General features: G+C 36.9%; 1 protein-coding gene across 7 annotated transcripts in view; it reads left to right on the top strand.

Moving 5' to 3' along the window:
• OPHN1 (oligophrenin 1) overlaps positions 1-21,744 on the top strand; it is a 623,734-nt gene that overhangs the window by 246,098 nt on the left and 355,892 nt on the right. For all 7 annotated transcript variants that reach the window (XM_070461909.1, XM_070461913.1, XM_070461912.1 and 4 more), the window contains one exon: positions 5,875-5,946. In XM_070461909.1, coding sequence (XP_070318010.1) covers positions 5,875-5,946 — 72 coding nt within the window. The remainder of the gene's footprint in view (positions 1-5,874; positions 5,947-21,744) is intronic.

Genomic DNA, 21,744 nt, shown 5'->3' with positions numbered 1-21,744 from the left:
CCTTCTAAATGAGTATTCAGGGTTGATTTCCCTTAAGATTAACTAGTTTGATCTCCTTGCTGTCCAAGGAACTTTCAAGAGTCTTCTCCAGCACCATAGTTGGAAGGCATCAATTCTTCAGTGCTCTGCCATCTTTATGGTCCACCTCTCATAAGCATATGTGACCACTGGGAAGACCATAGCCTTGACTATATGGACCTTTGTCAGCAAAATAATGTCTCTGCTTTTCAACACACTGTCTAGGTTTGCCATTGCTTTCCTGCCAAGAAGCAAACACCTTCTGATTTCATGGCTACAGTCACCATCTGCAGTGATTTTAGAGCCCAAGAAGAGGAAATCTGTCACTACTTCCACCTTTTCCCCTTCTATTTACCATGAAGTAATGGAGCTGGATGCTGTGATCTTAGTTTTTTTAATATTTAGTTTTAAGCCAGCTCTTTCACTCTCCTCCTTCACGCTCATCAAGAGACTCTTTAGTTCCTCTTTGCTTTCTACCATTAGAATGGTATCATCCGGATGTCTGAGGTAGTTGATCTTTCTCCCGCCTATCTTGATCCAGCTTGGCATTTCTCATGATGTGCTCAGCATATGGATTAAACAAGCAGGATGACAACAGACAGCCCTGTTGTACTCCTTTCTAAATCTTGAACCAACCAGTTGTTCCATTCAGAGTTCTAACTGTTGCTTATTGACTTGCATACAGGTTTCTCAGGAGACAGGTAAGATGGTCTGATATTCCCATCTCTTTAAGAGCTTCCCATAGTTTATTATGATCCACATAGTCAAAGGCTTTTGTGTAGTCGATGAAACAGAGGTAGATGTTTTTCTGGCATTCCCTAGCTTTCTCTATGATCCAGCGAATGTGTGAGGTGATAGCTCATGGTTTTGATTTTCATTTCTCTAATTATTTGGTGATATTTAGTACCTTTTCATGTGACTGTTGACCATCTATAGTTCTTTGGAAAAATGTCTATTTAGGTCTTGTATAGTTTTTAATTTTTTAATATTAAATTGTGTGAACTGTTTGTATATTTTGTCTATTAACTCCTTGTTATTCACATGGCTTGCAAATAATTTCTTCTATTCTGTAGGTTGTTTTTCCAGTTTGATGATTTCTTTGCTGTACAAGAGCTTATAAGTTTCAAGTCTCATGTTTATTTTTCTTTTTATTTATTTTGCTTCCAGAGACTGAGCTAAGAAAACATTGCTGATTTATGTCAGAGAATGCTTTGCCTATGTTCTCTTCTAGAATTTTTATGGTTCCATGTCTTATATTTAGATCTTTTGCCATTTTGAGTTCATTTTTATATAGAGTGTGAGGGGCATTCTAATTTCATTGATTTACATGTAACTTTCCAGCTTTTCCAACACCACTTGTTGAAGAGACTATATTTTATCCACTGTATATTCTTCTTGTATCCTTTGTTATAGTTTAATTGACTGTGTGTCTGTAGATTTATTTCTGGGCTCTCTATTCTTTTCTTGTTTTTGTTGTTCAGTGGCTAAGTTGTATCTGACTCTTTGTGACCCCTGTGAACTGCAGCATGCCAGACTTCCCTGTGCTTCACTGTGTCCTGGAGTTTGCTGAATCTCATGTCCATTGAGTCAGTGATGCCATCCAACATCTCATCCTCTGTCACCTCCTTCTACTCCTGCCTTCAGTCTTTCCCAGCATTAAGGTCTTTTCCAATGAGTTGGCTGCTTGCATCAGGTGTCCAAAGTATTGAAGCATCAGCTTCAGTATCAGTCCTTCCAATGAATTGATATTCCTTTCTATTGATCTGCATTTGTGCCAATACCATGCTGTTTGGCTAACTGTAGGTTTGTAATGTTGTCTTAAGTCTGGGTGAGTTATGTCCCTAGCTTTGTTCTTTTTCCTCAGGATTGTTTTGGAAATTCTGAAACTTTTGTCTATTATATGTTCTAGCTCTGTGAAAAATGTTATGGACCAACACCACACTATCTTGATTTAATGTAACTTTGTAAATAAATTGTGAAGTAGGGTAGGAACTTTAGAATCTATTTATCAATATCCACAAAATAAATTGCTCAGATTTTGGTATTATGTTGGATCTATAGATTAAGTTGAGGCAAGCAACATCTTAAAAATATTGTCTTACTATTCATGAGCATGAATTATCTCTTCATTATTTATACCTTCTTTGATTTCTTTCAACAGAGTTTTATAGTTCCCTCCTATAGATCTTGTGCATATTTTTTTAGATATATTTTTTGTGAAATATTTTAACAGTTTAGAAAAAAAAATTTTTTTCTGTGATTCCTATGCCCATACCAGCAGTGTCACCTGGAAAAACTGGTAAAAATGCATGTCTTTAGCTACACTCCAAAGTTATTTGAGACTTAAATATGGAAGTACCTATGTTGTTCAATATTTATTTTTATTAAGAGCATGTGGTTGAATTGGAAGCCATGTAAAGGACCACAAAATGGTCTGTCTTCCCTTTCTGTCGTTAGATGACTTTCTATTGGCAGCTCAGTTTTGTTAAACCCATTTATTCTGATAGCAAGAGCTCTTTAATCTTCCTGCTTCAACAGGAAGTAATCACTCTTCCTTTTCAACAATGTGGTTTCTCAGAATACTGCTACCATTTTATCTCGGCTCCTGGAGAGTTAGGATTGAAGGCAGGTCCTTTAAGCAGGGAAATAATTGCTGTGCCAATAACTTGGTTGTTGACTTCACACTAATCACTTTATTTCTTCTAGTCTCCCTTTTTTTTTATATGTAGAATGAGAAAATACTTCCCACCTCCCAAGTTTGTTGTATATACTCCAAATGATAAAATGAATATGGAAGTGTTGCATAAATAGAAAAAAAAAACACTGATCATATAAATGTTTCTAGTTATCTTTTGTTGCCTAAAAGATTAGGCTTGTGGAAATTTTACTTTGGGAATTTTCTTCATTTAAGAAATTTGCTTTTAAAAATATACTTAAGAGTCCAATATGGGCAGTCTTCCCAGAGCCTATTAGATGCCCTGCTAGTTTAATGTTTTCTTCTATCACAAGAGTTTTTGGACTGCTACAAATTTGATCTCAAAGGCATTCACCCCCATTTCATTCAGATGCCACTAGAAATGTCATCTGTACAGCTCTTAAGCCCTATTTGTTTCTTGATCTCTTTTATTTACCCCAAAGCTCTAAAATATGCACCTTTTGAGATGTTTTCCTCACCATTCTTCTGGCTATTTTCCACAGGACTAATTTTTTTCTGTCTTTAATTATAGTGTGCTCCCTCAATTCTTCAATCATATATTGAGTGTTGGCTTCCCATTTCCCATTTAATTCCAGGAATGCTGCTGTGAAGGTAGAGCTGAATGAAGGCCTTTTACAACATGCCAGGAATTTATTGCTTGACTGCATCTCTTTCATCTCCTGGAAGTGTAGTGAAAGTGCTTGTATACCTCAGTATGGTAGCTGTTAAAGAACTTTTTATCATTTCTCTAAGAGGAGGCCAAAAAACGCTTTAGTAGAAGAGGGAGGAAGATCACAGCCCTAGCATGTGACAACTGCAAATATCTAGTCATTCTCATAAATAAGTTTTAAAGTGTAGAGGAAACTATGGAGAAAATAAACAAAGAGAAGCTTTGCAGCCTTTACTTCTTAACAAGTACAGTGGAGGTGGTAGTAGTACCTCTGAAAGTGTCCTTTAAAAATCTGGATAACAGACTTTCTCTATAATTAAAGATAGGAGGCTTGCCTAGGTGCCAAACTGACTCTGAAGGGAACTCTATTGGCAATGGTAAGGTCTGTTTTTGAGGACTGCCAGAAATGAATTTAAACAGTATACTTTCAATGCCTTCTTTTTGTAATATGTTAACCATCAAAGACTCATTTACTAATGATTTATTGCTACATAACACCTTATTCTAAAACTTATCAAGTTAAACTAAAACTATTTAATTTTATTTCATGTTTTTTTGGGGTCAGGAATTCAGGCAGGGGTCACCTGGGAGATTGGTCTGCTCTATGTGGTGGTATTCACTTGGGATATAGGGTGGTATGGAAGATAAAAAGTAGCTTCACTTACATATCTGACGCCTTAGTGAGATGACTGTAAGCCTGAGTTCAGCTGGACTACTAACAAGAATGTCCACATTTGACCCCTCTAGCTTGGTAGTGGCAGGATATTTCAACTTCTTATACTGTGGCTCAGGTCTTATGAGGACTGTTGCAAGGCAACCAGGTGGAAGTTACTGGCTTTTTATTACCTAGCCTGACATGTCATGTAGTATCACTTCCACTGTATTTTGTTGGTTCAGAACAGGAACAAACTCACTTGTATTCAAGGTAGAGGGAATAGAGGCCTTTCTTCTCAGTGGGAGGAGTATCATAGAATTGGTAGTCATGCTTTAAAACTTCCACAGTAGTAAAAAAAAAAAAATTACTCCCTGTATGTGGTCTATGACACCAATGACTTAGTTTATTTCCAGGTGGGTACACAAAGTTGATAGCACATAATTCACAATCCATAGAAAAGTAGCATGTATTAGGCAAGAGAGACAGGCTGGTACTTTTAGTAAGAAAATTATTGTTTTCAATTGAAGATAGTCATGGAGCCTTGATTGGATGAGAGTTTGCCCATTTATTTGAACCTTAAATCATACCTGGATGCAAAATAAGAGGTCCTGCTTGTAGGACCTGAATGCAATATGTGTTAATGCCTCAACTTGCCTTGTGCTTTGTTGATAGTTTAAAAATTGCTTCTTAGTTTGGAAAATAAGGGGTTCCCTGATAGCTCAGTTGGTGAAGAATCTGCCTGCAATGAAGGAGACCTGGGTTTGATCTCTGGGTTGGGAAGATCCCCTGGAGAAGGGAAAGGCTACCACTCTAGAATTCTGGCCTGGAGAATTCCATGGACTGTATAGTCCATGGGGTTGCAAAGAGTTGGACACGACTGAGCAACTTTCACTTTTGGAAAATATAGGACTGGTCAAAACTGGCTTTCTACTCTGTCTTCTGTTTTTGTTATAGAGACATTTCTTGTCTTACTGACACTTCAGTCTCATCAGATAAGGAAGCCAGTCCCTTATTTTTTTCTTGTCTTGTAATAGATCAGAATTAAAGCATAGCTAACTTGCACCTTTGAAAAAACAAACCCTGCTTGTTGCTTTGGATAGATGAAAACTCCCAAGAGGTTTATATGAAAAACAAAACTTTGTATATCTCTGCCTTCCCAGTGCACAAGGGCTCCAGTTTGACTATGATATTCTTAATTTCCAAAACCAATATTGCCAATATTCTTATATTCTTTATTGCCAATATTTTTAGTATGTGGAAAGGCTGTTTCTGTCAGGTTCTGAGTTACATCTTTTGAAGGCCTGGTCTAGTATTCTCTGTGATGCTGTAATAGATTCCTAGTTCTGAGAGAAATGTTCTGGCTTTATGACAAACCAGGGCAGGGCTAGAAACAATTTATACTGGGATTTTTCCCGGTGCTATTACTGTTAACTCATTTGCTTCCCATGAAATGATTTGTACTTGGTGCAATTGTCCTTTTCATGTTTTTTTGCATTCCCCCTTTCTTCTCTTTTCCATACATAATTCAGGCTTCCTGTGTCTGTTTCTGGTCATGACTCTGGATATTTATCAATTAAAAACTCAGATCATACTACCAGCAAAGTTACAGAGAAAGGCCCCTAATATTTCTTCTCTCATTTTTTCTGAAAGCATTTGATTTTAAAAGACCAACATGGGAAAACAGTAACAAAACCCAACAAACCAGCAAACTAGTTAACATTTTGCACTAATACACATTGATGGTGTATTATAAGGAAATATCCTAGTAGCAATGAATCTTGAATCTGAACCTTGCTAATTTGAAAGTTATTTTGTGTGTTTTTTCTTTTTCTCTAGGTACACAATGCTAGTGATTTGCTGATCAAACCCCTGGAAAATTTCCGGAAGGAACAAATAGGCTTCACAAAGGTACATTTTCTCTACGTGTGTAGATATTTTTTAATAGTATGTGGATAGTTGTTTGGGCTACCACCCTTCACCTTTCAAGCTTGAGGAGGATTCATCTCTATAAGAAAACTTCTTATCAGAAAGTGAGAAAGTCTGGATTTGGCTCCTGACTGTGCTTCCAGCTAGCTCTGTAACTGTGGACAAGATACTTCTCCTTTTGGAGCTTCACATTCTCCACTTGGGAAATGGGGAACTTGATAATAATAAATATTATGTAAAGATGACTTACTATGTGCTGAGCCCTGGGCTAGGTGTTTTACATTCATTCTCTTAATCACAATAAACATGTGAGGTTCTTTTATTATCCCCATTTTAGAAATAAGGAAACTAAAGTTTGAACAAGATAAAGGACATGACCAAAATTATCGTGATGTAGTTAGTAACTGACAGTCACTAAGATTTAAAACTGAGTATCTATTTAGTTTCAAATCCCACATTCTTTCCATTAAACTATACTGTCTAGATCTGTGGTATCCAATATGGTAGCCAAAAACTATATAAAGAAAATAAAATTCCATATATATGTGTTAGTATACTATAATGGTCTTTATCTTTCTGGCTTACTTCGCTCTGTATAATGGGCTCCAGTTTCATCCATCTCATTAGAACTGATTCAAATGAATTCTTTTTAATGGCTGAGTAATAGTCCATGGTGTATATGTACCACAGCTTCCTCATCCATTCGTCTGCTGATGGGCATCTAGGTTGCTTCCATGTCCTGTCTATTATAAACAGGGCTGCGATGAACATTGGGGTGCACGTGTCTCTTTCGGATCTGGTCTCCTCAGTGTGTATGCCTAGAAGTGGTATTGCTGGGTCATATGGCAGTTCTATTTCCAGCTTTTTAAGAAATCTCCGTACTGTTTTCCATAGTGGCTGTACTAATTTACATTCCCACCAACAGTGTAAGAGGGTTCCCTTTTCTCCACACCCTCTCCAGCATTTATTGCTTGTAGACTTTTGGATAGCAGCCATCCTGACTGGCGTGTAATGGTACCTCATTGTGGTTTTGATTTGCATTTCTCTGATAATGAGTGATGTTGAGCATCTTTTCATTTGTTTTTGTGCCATCTGTATGTCTTCCTTGGAGAAATGTCTGTTTAGTTCTTTGGCCCACTTTTTGATTGGGTCATTTATTTTTCTGGAGTTGAGCTGGAGGAGTTGCTTGTATATTTTTGAGATTAATCCTTTGTCTGTTGCTTCGTTTGCTATTATTTTCTCCCAATCTGAGAGCTGTCTTTTCACCTTGCTTATAGTTTCCTTTGTTGTGCAAAAGCTTTTAAGTTTCATTAGGTCCCATTTGTTTATTTTTGCCTTTGTTTCTAAAATTCTGGGATGTGGATCATAGAGGATCCTGCTGTGATTTATGTCGGAAAGTGTTTTGCCTATGTTCTCCTCTAGGAGTTTTATAGTTTCTGGCCTTCCATTTAGATCTTTAATCCATTTTGAGTTTATTTTTGTGTAGTCTTTGCTTTTTAATATGCTGTCTAGATTGGTCATAACTTTCTTTCCAAGGAGTAACTGAATACATGGTAAAATTCATATTGCTTTAGTCATGAGAATAAATGAACTAGAGATATTGTACAGCACAGTGATTGAATCCAACAGATACAGGGTTAACAGAGGGGGAAAGTCAGTCACAAAATATTACTTGCTGCATGAGTCCATTTCTGTAAAGTTCAAAACCAGATAACTAAGTGATGGTATTAGAAGTCAGGATAAGTGTTACCTCAGAGTGGGGTAATAGTGACAAAAAATAGCACAAGTGGGGTCTTTATCAGTGTTGGTAATTTTTTTTTTATCTGAAAGCTGATTACACAAATGTGCTCAGTTGGTGAACATTTATTGAGATTTATGCAGAGTATTTTTCAGTGTATATGTTATAATTTTTTTAAATTAAAATAATTTAAGATAGTAGTATTTTCTTATAGCGTATTTTCCACTGACAGTCTGGTGTGTATGTACATATAAGGATGCAGTGGTTGAGAGAAGCTCTGGATTTATCCTCCTAATTATCTCTACATATGGACCTTCCTACTCTATTATGACTTTCCTTCCCTTTTCCTACATGTTAATTTCTCGAAGCAAGACATAGTATTATTTTATATAGTGTAGTGATTCTACTATATACTACAAGTAAAACTACCTGGGTTTGTATCCCGGCTCTTCAATTTACTGGCTCTTGAGCTTAGGAAAGTCACTTATCTTCTCTGGGCCTTAGTTTCCTTAACTATATGGGGTAAGTAATAGTACCTACCTTATAGAATTTCCCTCAGAACAGAGATTGAAAGCCAGTGACCCCATGTATCTTGGTTGTCTGGGCAGTTGCTTAATTGTGCCATCTCCCTTTTCCTAATTTTTCATGAATTTAAAGATGATACTTTAAAAATGTATTGAAGGCTCAAATGTAAGGCCAGAAATTATAAAACTCTTAGATGAAAACATAGACTGTATACTCTTTGACATAAGTCACAGTAAGATTCTCTTTGACCCACCTCCTAGAGTAATGAAAATAAAAACAAAAAATAAACAATTGAGACCCAATTAAAAGCTTTTGCACAGCAAAGGGAGCAATAAACAGCATTAATATTAAAAGACAACCCTCTGAATGAGAGAAAATAATTGCAAAGTAAACAACTGACAAAGGATTAATCTCCAAAATATGCAAGCAGCTCATACAATTCAATATAAGAAAAATAAACAGCCCAAACAAAAAATGAGCAGAAGACCTAAATATACATTTCTCCAAAGAAGACATACAGATGGCCAATAACCCATGAAAAGATCCTCAACATTGTTCATTACTATAGAAATGTAAATCACAATTACAATGAAGTATCACCTCACACCAATCAGAATGACCATCATCAAAAAACTACAAACAAATAATGTAATAGATGTGGAGAAAAGAGAACCCTCCTTCATGTTGATTGAAATGTGGATTGGTACAGCCACTATGGAGAACAGTATGGAGATTCCTCAGGAAACTAGGAATAATATTACCATATGACCCAGCAGTCCCATTACTGGGCATATACCCTGGGAAAACCACAATTCAAAAAGACATATGTACCCTAATGTTCATTGCAGCATTATTTGCAACAACCAGGATCTGGAGGCAACCTACAAGTCAAGCAACAGATGAATGGATAAAGAAATAATGGTACATATATACAATGGAATATTATTCAGCCATAAAAAGGAATGAATTTGTGTCAGTTGTAATGAAGTGGTTAAACCTAGAGACTGTTATAGAGTGAAGTAACTCAGAAAAAGAAAAACAAATATCATATATTAGCACATATATATGGAATCTAGAAAAATAGTACTGATAAACCTATTTACAGAGGAGAAATGGAGACGCAGACATAGAGAATGGACTTGTGGGCACAGTGTGGGAAGGGGAGTCTAGGAGAAATAAGAAAGTAGCATTGACATATATACACTCTCATGTGTAAAACAGTTAAGTAGGAAGCTGCTATATAACACAAGGAGCCAAATCTGGCACTCTGTGATGAAAAAGAAAGATGGAATGGGGTTGGGGGAATGGAGGCTCAGTAGGGAAACTAATATATGTATTGTGCTGTGCTTAGTCACTCAGTTGTTTCTGACTCTTTGCAATACCATGGACTGTAGCCCACCAGGTTCCTCTGTCCATAGGGATTCTTGAGGCAAGAATAGTGGAGTGGGTTGCCATTCCCTTCTCCAGGGAATCTTCCCAATCCAGGGATTGAACCCAGGTCTCCCACATTACTGGTGCATTCTTTACAGTCTGAGCCACCAGGGAAGCCCAAGAATACTGGAGTGGGTAGCCTATCCCTTCTCCAGGGAATCTTCTCAACTCAGGAATCAAACCAGGGTCTCCTGCTGCATTGCAGGCAGATTCTTTACCAGCTGAGCTACCAGGGAAGCACCCCCCACAACACACACGCACACACACACACACACACATACACACACACACACACACACACACGGAGTCATGACTAAATCAGTTTGATGTATGGCAAAGACTACCACAACTTTATAAAGCAATTATCCTACAATTAAAAAAAAAATGATACTGAATCTGAACTTTATATATAGTGTTAAAAGTGAATCTTATAGTTTTAAGTTGTTTAAATTGTTATATTTATTATTTCTTCCCTGAACTCCCCAGAAAGATATTGTTAAATCTTTGCTGCTGCCCTTGTATAGAAGGGCCTGAGTATGTTGCTAAATGCCAGAGTCCCATGTTCTGTGAACAGAATCATCATCCTTCTTTACAAGGATTAATACACTCTACACATAAAGCTCCCAGCCCTGTGTTTGCTGCATGTTGGGATCCTCAGGGATTGGTGCAAGTAGGTGGAGGAGGTTATATAACTTAACATCCCTTTCCAAGTGGGAGGAGGAGATGGTCAACAGCTGCCAGTTCCACAGTTTTTCTTGCCAGCCCAAGTGATCCCAGACTTATTTGGCCAGAGGAGCTTCCTCAGCATTTAGAGGGGAGATTTGCTGAATGAGAAACAGTGTCTTAAACCTTTGGCGATTTATGTTAACTTCCTCCAGCTAGGAAAGAAGATTATTTTGCATACCTTCAACTTTGCTGAATACAGTTATTGGTTATTGTGACTTTCCAGTGAATCTTGGGATTTTGTATATATAGAATCATGCCATCTATGAATTGGCTTCTCTGGTGGCTCAGTCAGTAAAGAATCTGCATGCAATGCAGGACACCCGGGTTCAATCCCTGGGTTGGAAACATCCCCTGAGTAGGAAATGCCAACCCACTCCAGTATTCTTGCCTGGGAAATCCCATGAATAGAGGATCTTGATGGGCTCTAGTCCATGGAGGTCACAAGAATCAGACATGACTTAGTGACTAAATCACCAACCACCACCATCTATGAATCTAATTTTACTTTTTCCTTTGCAATATGGATGCATTTTTAATTCTTTTTCCTGCCTAATTGCTCTGGTTAGAACTTCCAATACAATGTTGAATAACAGTGGTGAAGCCAGGCATCCTTGCCTTGTTCCTGACCTTAGGGGGATATTTTCAGCTTTTTGTCATTTAGTACAATGCTAGCTATGCATTTTTTAGAATTGCCCTTTTATTATGTTGAAGAAGTTCCTCTCTGTTTCTAGTTTTCAGAGTGTTTTTACAATCACCTATTTTGGATTTTGTTCAATGACTTTTCTGCATTAATTGAAACGATAATATGGCTTTTCCCCCTTCATTCTATTAGTGTGGTATACTACCTTGATTTTCTTATGCAGAACCACCCTCACATTTCTGAGGAAAAACTCACTTGGTCATGGTGTATAATGCTTTTAATATTCTCTTAAATTTAGTTTGTTAGTATATTACTGAGGATTTTTTAAATCTATATTCATATCTGATATCAGTCTGTAACTATTTTCTTGTGGTGTCTTTATCTGACTTTAGTATCAGGGTAATGTTGGCCTTGGGGCTTCCCTGGTGGCTTAGTGGTTAAGAAGCCACCTGCCAATAAAGGAGAAACAGGTTCCCTTGGAGAAGGAAATGGGAACCCACTCCAGCACTCTTGACTGGGAAATCCCATGGACAGAGGACCCTGGCATGCTACAGGCCATGGGGTCGCAAAGAGTTGTACAGGACTTCTCGACTAAACAGCAATGTTGACCTCAGACGATGAAGTAGACTTTAGCAGTGAAGGCCTTGATTTTTCTTTGTTGGGAGGTTTGTGATTACTGATTCAATCTTTGCACTTCTTATAGGTGTGTTAATATTTTCCATTGCTTCCTGAGGTGGCTTGTGTAATTTGGGTGTTTCTTGCAATCTGTCCATTTCATCCAGGTTGCCTAATTTGTTGGCATTTAATTTTTCACAATATTCTTTTATAATCCTTTTTATTTCTTTAAAAGTTGGTAGTAATGTCACTAATTTAACTTTTTATTTTAGTTCATCTCTTTTCTATTTTTTTGTCCATTTGCTTAAAGATTTGTCAATTTTTTCCAAGGAATGCACTTTTGTCTTTTTTTATTCTATTATTCTTCCTGTTATTTTATTCTGTTTGCTCTAAGTTTTATTCCTACATTCTGCTAGCTTTGGGCTAACTTTGCTCTTCTTGTTCTAATTCCTCAAGGTATATATGAGGGTTATTTTTCAATGAATGGGGAGATGTGTTAAATGTACATGTTAGAATTTTAAGGTATTTTAATATACAGCAATTTGTAGATTGATGCAGTTAGAGTTTTTTTTCCCTACAGTTTTATCGAGATATAATTGACATATAGACTTTAAGTTGAAGTGTAGAACATACTCATTTGACTTATATACATCATGAGATGATTATCACAATAAATTTAGTGAACATGTATAATCTCATGTAGATAGAAAAATAAATAGAAAATTTTTTCTTTTAATGAAAATTCTTAGGATTTTCTCTCCTATCAACTTTCATATAAAACATACAGTAGTGTTAATTATATTTAACATGTCCTTTAATTGTGTTCCCAGTACTTATTTATCTCATAACTGCAGCTTCATACCTTTTGACTACCTCCATTCAATCACCCCTCTCCTCACCCCATGCATCTGGTAGCTACGAATCAGATATCTTTTTGATGACTTTGTTTGTTTTTGAAGTATAATAACTTCCTAGTGAACAACATAGTGATTCAATATTTCTGTAGAGTTCAAAATGATCATCACCATATGTCTAGTTACAATATGTCATCATACAAAGACATTACATAGTCATTAACTGTCTTCTCCACCTTGTTTTTTTTGTACCTGTGAATTATTTATTTCACAAGAAAGTTTATGCCTCTTAATCTCATCAACTGTTTCTTTCCACACCTCACTCCCTTACTCTCTGGCAACAACTGTTTGTTCTCTGAATTAATAACTCTGCTTATGTTAATTGTTCATTTATTTTGTTATATTGATTTCACATATAAGCAAAATCCTGCATTATTTCACTTTGTCTTATTTTACTTAGCATAATACTGTCTAGGTATATCCATGTTTTTGCAAATAGCAATTTTTTTAAAGCTAAGGAATAGTTTGTGTGTGTGTGTGTGTGTGTGTGTACTTTATCCATTCATCTATTGCTAGGCACTTAGGTTGCTTCTGTATATTGGCCATTGTAAATAATGCTGTTGTGAACATCAGTTCAGTTTAGTCGCTCAGTCATGTCTCACTCTTTGCAACCCCATGTACTGCAGCACGTCAGGCCTCCCTGTCCATCACCAGCTCCTGGAATTTACCCAAACTCATATCCATTGAGTCAATGATCCCATCCAACCATCTCATCCTCTGTTGTCCCATTCTTCTCCTGCCTTCAATCTTTCCCAGCATCAGGGTCTTTTCAAATGAGTCAGTCCTTCACATCAGGTGGCCAAAGTATTGGAGTTTTAGCTTCAACACCTATCCTTCCAATGAATATTCAGGACTGATTTCCTTTAGGATGGACTGGTTGGATCTCCTTGCAGTCCCAGGGACTCTGCAGAGTCTTCTCCAACACCACAGTTCTGAAGCATCAATTCTTTGGCACTCAGCTTTCTTTATAGTCCAACTCTCACATCCATACATGACTACTGGAAATGCCACATCCTTGACTAGATGGACCTTTGTTGGAAAATTAATGTCTCTGCTTTTTAATATGCTATCTAGGTTGGTCATAACTTTCCTCCCAAGGAGTAAGCATCTTTTCATTTCATGGCTGCAATCACCATCTGTAGAGATTTTGGAGACCAAAAACAAAAAAAGGTCCGTCACTGTTTTCTACTGTTTCCCCATCTATTTGCCATGAAGTGATGGGATCAGATGCCATGATCTTAGTTTTCTGAATGTTGAGGTTTAAGCTAACTTTTTCACCCTCCTCTTTCACTTACATTAAGAGGCTCTTTAATTCTTCTTCACTTTCTGCCATAAGGGTGGTGCCGTCTACATATTTGAGATTATTGATATTTCTCCAGGCAATCTTGATTCCAGCTTATGCTTCATCCAGCCTAGCATTTCTCATGATGTACTCTGCATAGAAGTTAAATAAGCAGGGTAACAATATACTGCCTTGATGTACTCCTTTTTCTATTTGGAACCAGTCTGTTGTTCCATGTCCAGTTCTAATTGTTCCTTCCTGACCTGGGTGCGTATATTTTCTTTTTTCCATTTATTTTTATTAGTTGGAGGCTAATTACTTTACAACATTGCAGTGGTTTTTGTCCTACATTGAAATGAATTAGCCATGGATTTACATGTATTCCCCATCCTGGTCCCCCTCCCACCTCCCTCTCCACCCCATCCCTCTGGGTCTTCCCAGTGCACCAGGCCTGAGCACTTGTCTCATGCATCCAACCTGGGCTGGTGATCTGTTTCACCCTAGATATACATGTTTCGATGCTGTTCTCTTGAAACATTCCACCCTCACCTTCTCCCACAGAGTCCACAAGTATGTTTTCTAACTAGTGTTTTTATTTTCTTCTGGCAAACACCCAGGAGTGGAATTGCTGATTCATATGGAAGCTCTATTTTTCAATTGTTTAGGAATCTCCACCAAAAATGCGTTGGGGTTCACTTTTCTTCAAACCTTCATTTACCATTTCTTATCTTCTTGGTCACAGTCATTCTGACAGATGTGAAGTCGTTTTGATTTTTGATTTGCATTTTCCAGGTGATGATTTGTGATGTTGAGCATCGTTTCATGTGCCTGTAGGCATCTTTATGTTTTCTTTGGAAAAATATCTTTTCATATCCTCAACCTATTTTTCAATTGGAATTTTTTTATGTTCATTGTATGACTCTTTTTATATTTTGAATATTAACCATTTATTGGATTTATTGAATGAAAAGTACGTAGCTTTTCATTTTGTTGATAGTTTCCTTTTCTTTGAACACCCTTTTTAGTTTGATGTAGTTCCACTTGTCTATTTTTGCTTTTGTCTTCCTTATCTGAGGAAACATACAACATATTACCAAGACCAATGTCAAATAATTTACTCCTATGTCTTCTGGAAGTTGTATTGTTGCAAGTCTGACCTTTAAGTCTTTAAGCCATTTTCATTTTATTTTTGTGCATATTGATAGAGCATTCTAGTTTAATTCTGTTGGTTATAGCTGTCCAGTTTTCTGATCACCGTTTACTAAAGAGGATGTCTTATCCCTGTTGTATCTTCTTACCTCCTTTGTTGTAGATTAATTGCCCATATAATTGTGATATCATTTCTGGGCTCTCTGTTCCATTCCATTGATCTTATGTATCTGGATTTTTTTTTTGCCCTCGTCATACTCTTTCCATTGCTGTAACTTGGTAGGATAGCTTGATATCAGCAAGCATGATACCATCAGCTTTGTTCTTCTTTCTTAAGATTGGTTTAGCTTTTCAGGGTATTTTGTGTTTCCATATACATTTGCAAATAATTTGTTCTAATTCTATGAAAATGTGTCATTGATATTTTAATAGGGATTGCATTGACTCTGTAGATTGGCTTGGGTAGCATGGCCATTTAAACAATAATAATTCTTCTAATCCATGGTGTATTTTTCCATCTTTTAACTCCTTAGTTAGATTTATTCTTAGGTATATTGTTTTCCTTTTGATGCAATTTTAAAAAGACTTTGTTAATTTCTCTTTCTGAAAGTTGGTTCTTAATGTATAGAAATGCAACAGGTTTCTACTTTATTTTGCATCCTACAGCTTCACCAAGTTCATTGATAAGTTCTAGCAGTTATTTTGGTGGCACTTTTATGACTTTCCTGTGTATAGTATCATGTCACCTGCAAACAATAACAGTTTTACTACTTCCTTTATTTCCACTTTGGATTCCTTTTATTTCTTTTTCTGGTCTGATTGTGGTGGCTAGAACTTCCAATACTATGTTGAATAATGATGGTGACCATGAGCATTCTTGTTCTTAATATAGTATTGTCCTCCTGGTAGGTAGGGCCAGTTCCCAAGGCAGCTGAGTGAAGGACCCAAAGTCTCTGAGAGCTGGTATTGGCCTGATGCTGTATAGATCTGGGGCCCAAGGAGACCTGGGGCTACAGCTGCCTACTGGTGTGTTATCTTGTTCCTAACAACACTGGCTGTGGATCTAAGGTGGTCCTGGGGCTGTTGTCTGCCTGCTGTTGGTTGGGCTAGGGCCCAGGAGATTTCAGGACTGGTGTCCACCCACTGGTGGGTGGGAGTTCAGTATTGGGAACTTTGTCTGTATGGCCTGGGTATCCTGGAGTTGGTATTTCTTCTCACTGGTAGTTGGGGGGTAGGGCTCAGGGGGTTCTGTCAATGGTGCCTACCCACTGGTGGGTAAGACTGGCCCAGGTGCTGGTTCCAGAATACTGGTATGAAGGGCAGTATCCTATGCCATCTGGTGGACAGGGCTGGATCCCGGGGTGACTGTGAGCTCAGCGCTTCTTTGGCAGCCAACCTGTTGGTGGGTTTTGGCTATTTTCCTACCCTGCTCTCTGCTTGGCCTGAGCTATCCCAGTACTGTTGCCTAAAGGCTCATGGGCAGGTTTGTGTTCTGGTGCTAATAAGCTAGATAGAGTATTTCAAAATGGCACTTGCCAACATTAATGTCCTTGTGATTGAGGAAGCTCCCTAAAATCATTGCCTCCAGTGTATATGTCCTCAGGATAAGGTCCTGCCTTTCTGACAGGCACTCTAAGATTAGAAGGTGGGTATGATCCAGACTGCTTTCAAATTGCTGATTCTGCCCTGGTTCTTAGAGTATGTGAGTTTTTGTTAGCCCTTAGAGAGTGGAATCTCTATTTCCCTAGCTCTCTGGATCTCCCAGAAGTAAACCTCACTGGCCTTCAAAGCCAAACATTCTGGGGACTTGTCCTTCCAATACAAGACTCCCAGACTGGGGAGTCTGGTATGTAGGGTTGAGACCCTTCACTCCTTGGGGATAACCTTTGTGATTTAATTATCTTACTGTTTGTGAGTCACCAGTAGTATGGATCTTGACTATACTGCATCTCTGTCCTTCACCCCTCCTACTTGTCTCATTGTGGTTGCTTCTTTATATCTTCAGTTGTAGAAAACCTTATCTGCTAGTCTTCTGGTATTTCTCATCAATAATTGCTCTGTGAATAGTTGTAATTTTGCTGTGTCAATGGGAGAAAGTGAGCTCACATTCTTGACCACTTCTATGACAGCTATTGGTTTTGCATCTTTCTTCTTTTTTAATATGTACATTTTCAGTTTAAAATTCCCCCTGAACATTGCCTTTGTTGCATCCCATACATTTTGTATGGTGCATTTTCATTTTTACTTATCTCTAGAAAGAAAAGAAAGTAGAAAGTGTCAGTTGCTCAGTCATGTTTGAGTCTTTGCGACTCCATGGTCTGTCCATGGAATTCTCTAGGCAAGAGTTCAGAGTGGTTGCAATTTCCTTCTCCAGGAGATCTTCCCTACCCAGGGATCAAACCGAGTTCTCCTGCATTCCAAGTAGATTCTTTACTATCTGAGCTATCAGGGAAGCCCCTTACTCATCTCTAAGTATTTTCTTATTCCCCTTGTGATTTCTTTTTTGTCCCATTGATTGTTTGGGAGAGTGTTGACTGATTTCCACATATTTGTGAATTTTCCTGCTTCCTATTTGTTACTGATTTTGAGCTTCACTCCATTGTGGTTGGAAAAGATATTTTGAGTAATTTTAAAGTTTAAAAATTTATGTAGACTTATTTTGTTTTCTAGCATGTCATCTATCCTGGAAAATATTCTGTGTATACTTGAGAAGAACATGCTTTCTGCCATTGTTGGTAGGGTATTTAATATATCTATGTAGATGGTTTATAGTGTTCAAATATTCCATTTTGTTATTGATCTTCTGTCTAGATGAGTTATGCATTATTGAAAATGGGTATTCAAGTCTTCAACTATTATTGTAGAGTTGTTTATTTCTTCTTTCAATTTTTTAAACAATTTTTTAATTTTTAAAATTTTTTATTTCTTTTATATCAATATTTGCTTTATATATTTGAGGGCTCTTTTGTTTGGTACCTAATTCTTAGTAATTTTTATATTTTCTCTATGAATAACCCTTTTATTAATGTATAATATTCTTATTTGTCTGTTATACCAGTTTTTTACTTTAAGTTTGTTTTTATCAGACATTCTACCCGATAAAGCCACCTCCGTTTGTTTTTGGTTTTTATTTGCATGGTGTATCTTTTTCCACTTGTTCACTTCCAAACTATTTGTGTTTTTGAATCTGAATTGAGTCTCTGATAGATAGCACATAGTGGATCATGTTTTTAAATTTATTCAGACAATCCATACCCTTTGATTGGATATTTTAGTCAATTAACATTTAAAGTAGTTAATGACATGAAAGGACTTACTTCTGTCATTTTGCTATTTTTTTCCTATATCTCATGTCTTTTTGTTTATTTCCTTATTACTATATTACTTTGTGTTTGTTTGAATTTTGCAGTGAACCATTTTGATTCTCTTGTCATTACCTTTTGTGTTTATGCAAGCATATTTCAGAGATACTGCAGGTTTGGTTCCAGACCACCACAATAAAGTGAATATCACAATAAAATGATTTATACAATTTTTTTTTGTTTTCTAGTTCATAGAAAAGTTATGTTTACAGTATATTTACTCTTTTATGTGTGCAATTGTATTATGTCTAAAACATTGAGGTACACACCTTAAATTTAAAATACTTTATTGCTAAACATACTAATCATCATCTGGAAGCTTCAATGAATCATGGTTTTTTTGCAATAGTTGCATCAATGATCACTGAACACACATCACTATAACAAAAATAAATGGTGAAAAAGTTTGAAATACTGAGAGAATTGCCAAAATGTGACATGGAAGCATGTAAGTGAGCAAATGCTGGTGGAAAAATAGCACTGCTGGACTTCTTCAATGCAGGGTTGCCACAAACCTTTAATTTGTGAAAAAAAAAAGCAGTATCTGTGAAGAACAATAAATCAAAGTGCATAAAATGAGGTATATTTGTATTTTGGATATTTTATTTGTGGTTGCCATGGGGATTACCTTTAATATGCTAAATTTATAAAAACTAAATTTGAGTTCTTGCTCACTTAACTTAAGTAACATACAAATACTTTGCACCTTCTCCTTGTATTGTCATGTTTAAAAATTACATTTTTTACATTGTGTGTGCAATAACATAGATTTATAGTTATTTTATGCATTTGTCTTCTAAATGATGTAGTAAATGAATAAGCAGAATTACCAAACAAAACACTAATCTTTTCTATGCATATATAGTTATTTTTACTGGCAAATTTAATGTCTTCATATGGGTTAGAATTTTTGTCTAGTGCTGGCCCATTGTTTCTTGCAGGGCTGGTCTACTGATAATGAATTTTCTCAGCTTTTATTTGATAGGCGAAGTTTTAATTTTCAATAGTTTTTGAAGGGCATTTTTTCTGTATATTGAATTCTTGGTTGTCAGGGATTTTTGTTTTGTTTTTAGCACTTTAATATGCCATCCCTATGCTTTCTGGCCTCCATGGTTTCTGAGAAAATAATGACTCTTAATCTTACTGAAGATTTTTTTTTACATGACAGATTGCTTCCTTTTTGCTGCATTCAAGAATGTCCCTCTGGTTTTAGGCTTCAAAAAAAAGATGTTAAGTGTGTTACCAGTGTATATGTCTTTGAATTTATCCTATTGGAATTTGTTGAGATTCTTGGAGGCATAGACTCATGTCTTTCATCAAATTTGGGGTTTGTACCTTGAGTTCTACATTAGGTGAAACAGAGAAAAGTGCTTTCATTAGTCGTTCAGGTAGTGCCCAGACAGTTTAGAATATACATACATAATAATTTGTAAATAATGCCTGCTCTGCTCCTTCCCTAACCAGGGACACCAGTACATGAGTGGGAATGTGGTCTAACATCTTCAAAATAATCATGAAGCTAACTAACTACTGTGTGAACAATGCACAGTAGTAGGGCTAAAGTGCTATCAACTATGCCAGTTGGGAAGCTACTGTAGTCATCCAGGTGAAAGATGAGTGAGGTCTTGACTTGAGTGCCAGTAGTAGAGATGTTGATAATCATAGCTCTCTATCACTGTAGATGAGAAGTGAGTCTATACTGCCTACAATAACTTGGTGACTTAGAAGTCTGTCTGCTCACTTCTTCCTGCTTTCACTCAAAACTCTTACTTTGAGGCAACTATCCCTATTATTAATACCTATTGCTGGAGGTTTTATATCATCTAATCAAATTGCTCTGTTGAGATGTATGGACACAAAATATTTTAAAACTTATTCCATATTTCCTTTTAAAGAAATTTTTGTTTTTTTAATGAATTATATGTACTCATCATTTAAAGAATGAGGCATATAGTATACTAGAAAATATAAATCAAGGAAAATCCTTTGGCTGGAAATTACCTAGAGATAAACAGGCTAACATTTTGATGAACCTCTGTTTAAGCCTGCCCCCTCACCCCCTTTCTTTCAGTGCCCACTCCTCAGTTGCTTTTGCTTGTTTCTGCTTTCTACCTGATACCTAATGTTAACATCAGATATATATGTATACATATACACACAAATGCTGATATATGTGCCTTGTTGTTGTTGTTCAGTCACTAAATCATGTCCAGCTCTTTGTGACCCCATGGACTGCAGCACGCTAGGCTTCCCTGTCCCTCACCATCTCCTGGAGTTCACCCAACTTCATGTCCACTGAATCAGTGATGCTATCCAAGCATCTCATCCTCTGCCACCCACTTTTCCTCTTGCTTTCAATCTTTCCCATCATCTGTATGTTTTCCAATGTGTTGTCTGTTCACATCAGGTGACCAAAGTATTGGCGCTTCAGCTTCAGCATCAGTCCTTCCAATGACTGTTTAAGGTTGGCTTCCTTTAGGATTAACTGTTTTCATCTCCTTGCTGTCCAAGGACTCTCAAGAGTCTTCTGCACCACCACAATTCAAAACCATCAATTCTTCAGTTCTCAGCCTTCTTTATGATCCAACTCACATCTGTACATGAATACTGTAAAGACCATAGTTTTGACTATACGGACCTTTGTTGGAAAAATGATGCCTTTGCTTTTTAATATGCTGTCTAGGTTTGTCAGAGCCCTCCTAAGAAGCAAGTGTCTTCTAATTTCATGGCTGCAGTCACCATCCACAGTGATTTTGGAGCCCAGGAAGAGAAAATCCGTCACTTCTTCCACTTTCCTCCTTCCCATTTGCCATGAAGGAATGGGACTGGATACCATTATCTTAGGTTTTTGAATGTTGAGTTATAAGTCAGCTTTTTCACTCTCCTCCTTCACCCTCCTCAACAGGTTCTATATTTCCTCTTCACTTTCTTCCATTAGAGTGATGTCATCTGTATATCTGAGGTTATTGATATTTCTCCCAGCAATCTTCATTTCAGATTGTAACTCATCCAGTCTGCATTTCGCATGATGTAACTTGCATATAACTTAAATAAACAGGGTGACAATATACAGCCTCGTCATACTCCTTTCCCAATTTTTAGCTAGTCATTTGTTCCACGGATGGATCTAACTTGCTTCTTGACCGACATACCAGTTTCTCAGGAGATAGGTTAGATGGTCTGGTTTTCCTATCTCTTTAAGAATTTTCCACAGTTTGTTGTGATCCACACTGTCAAAAGACTTTCACATAGTCAATGACACAGAAGTAGATTTTTTTTTTTTTCTGGAATTCTCTTGCTTTCTCTATAATCCAACGAATGTTGGCAATTTGATCTCTTATTCCTCTGCCTTTTCTAAACCCATTTTGTACATCTGGAAGTTCTTGATTCAAGTACCC

Source organism: Odocoileus virginianus, chromosome X (genome assembly GCF_023699985.2).
Source record: "Odocoileus virginianus isolate 20LAN1187 ecotype Illinois chromosome X, Ovbor_1.2, whole genome shotgun sequence".
Classification (NCBI taxonomy): Eukaryota; Metazoa; Chordata; class Mammalia; order Artiodactyla; family Cervidae; genus Odocoileus; species Odocoileus virginianus.
The sequence above is the reverse complement of the archived record's forward strand: the minus strand, read 5'-3'. Positions and strand labels throughout refer to the sequence as shown.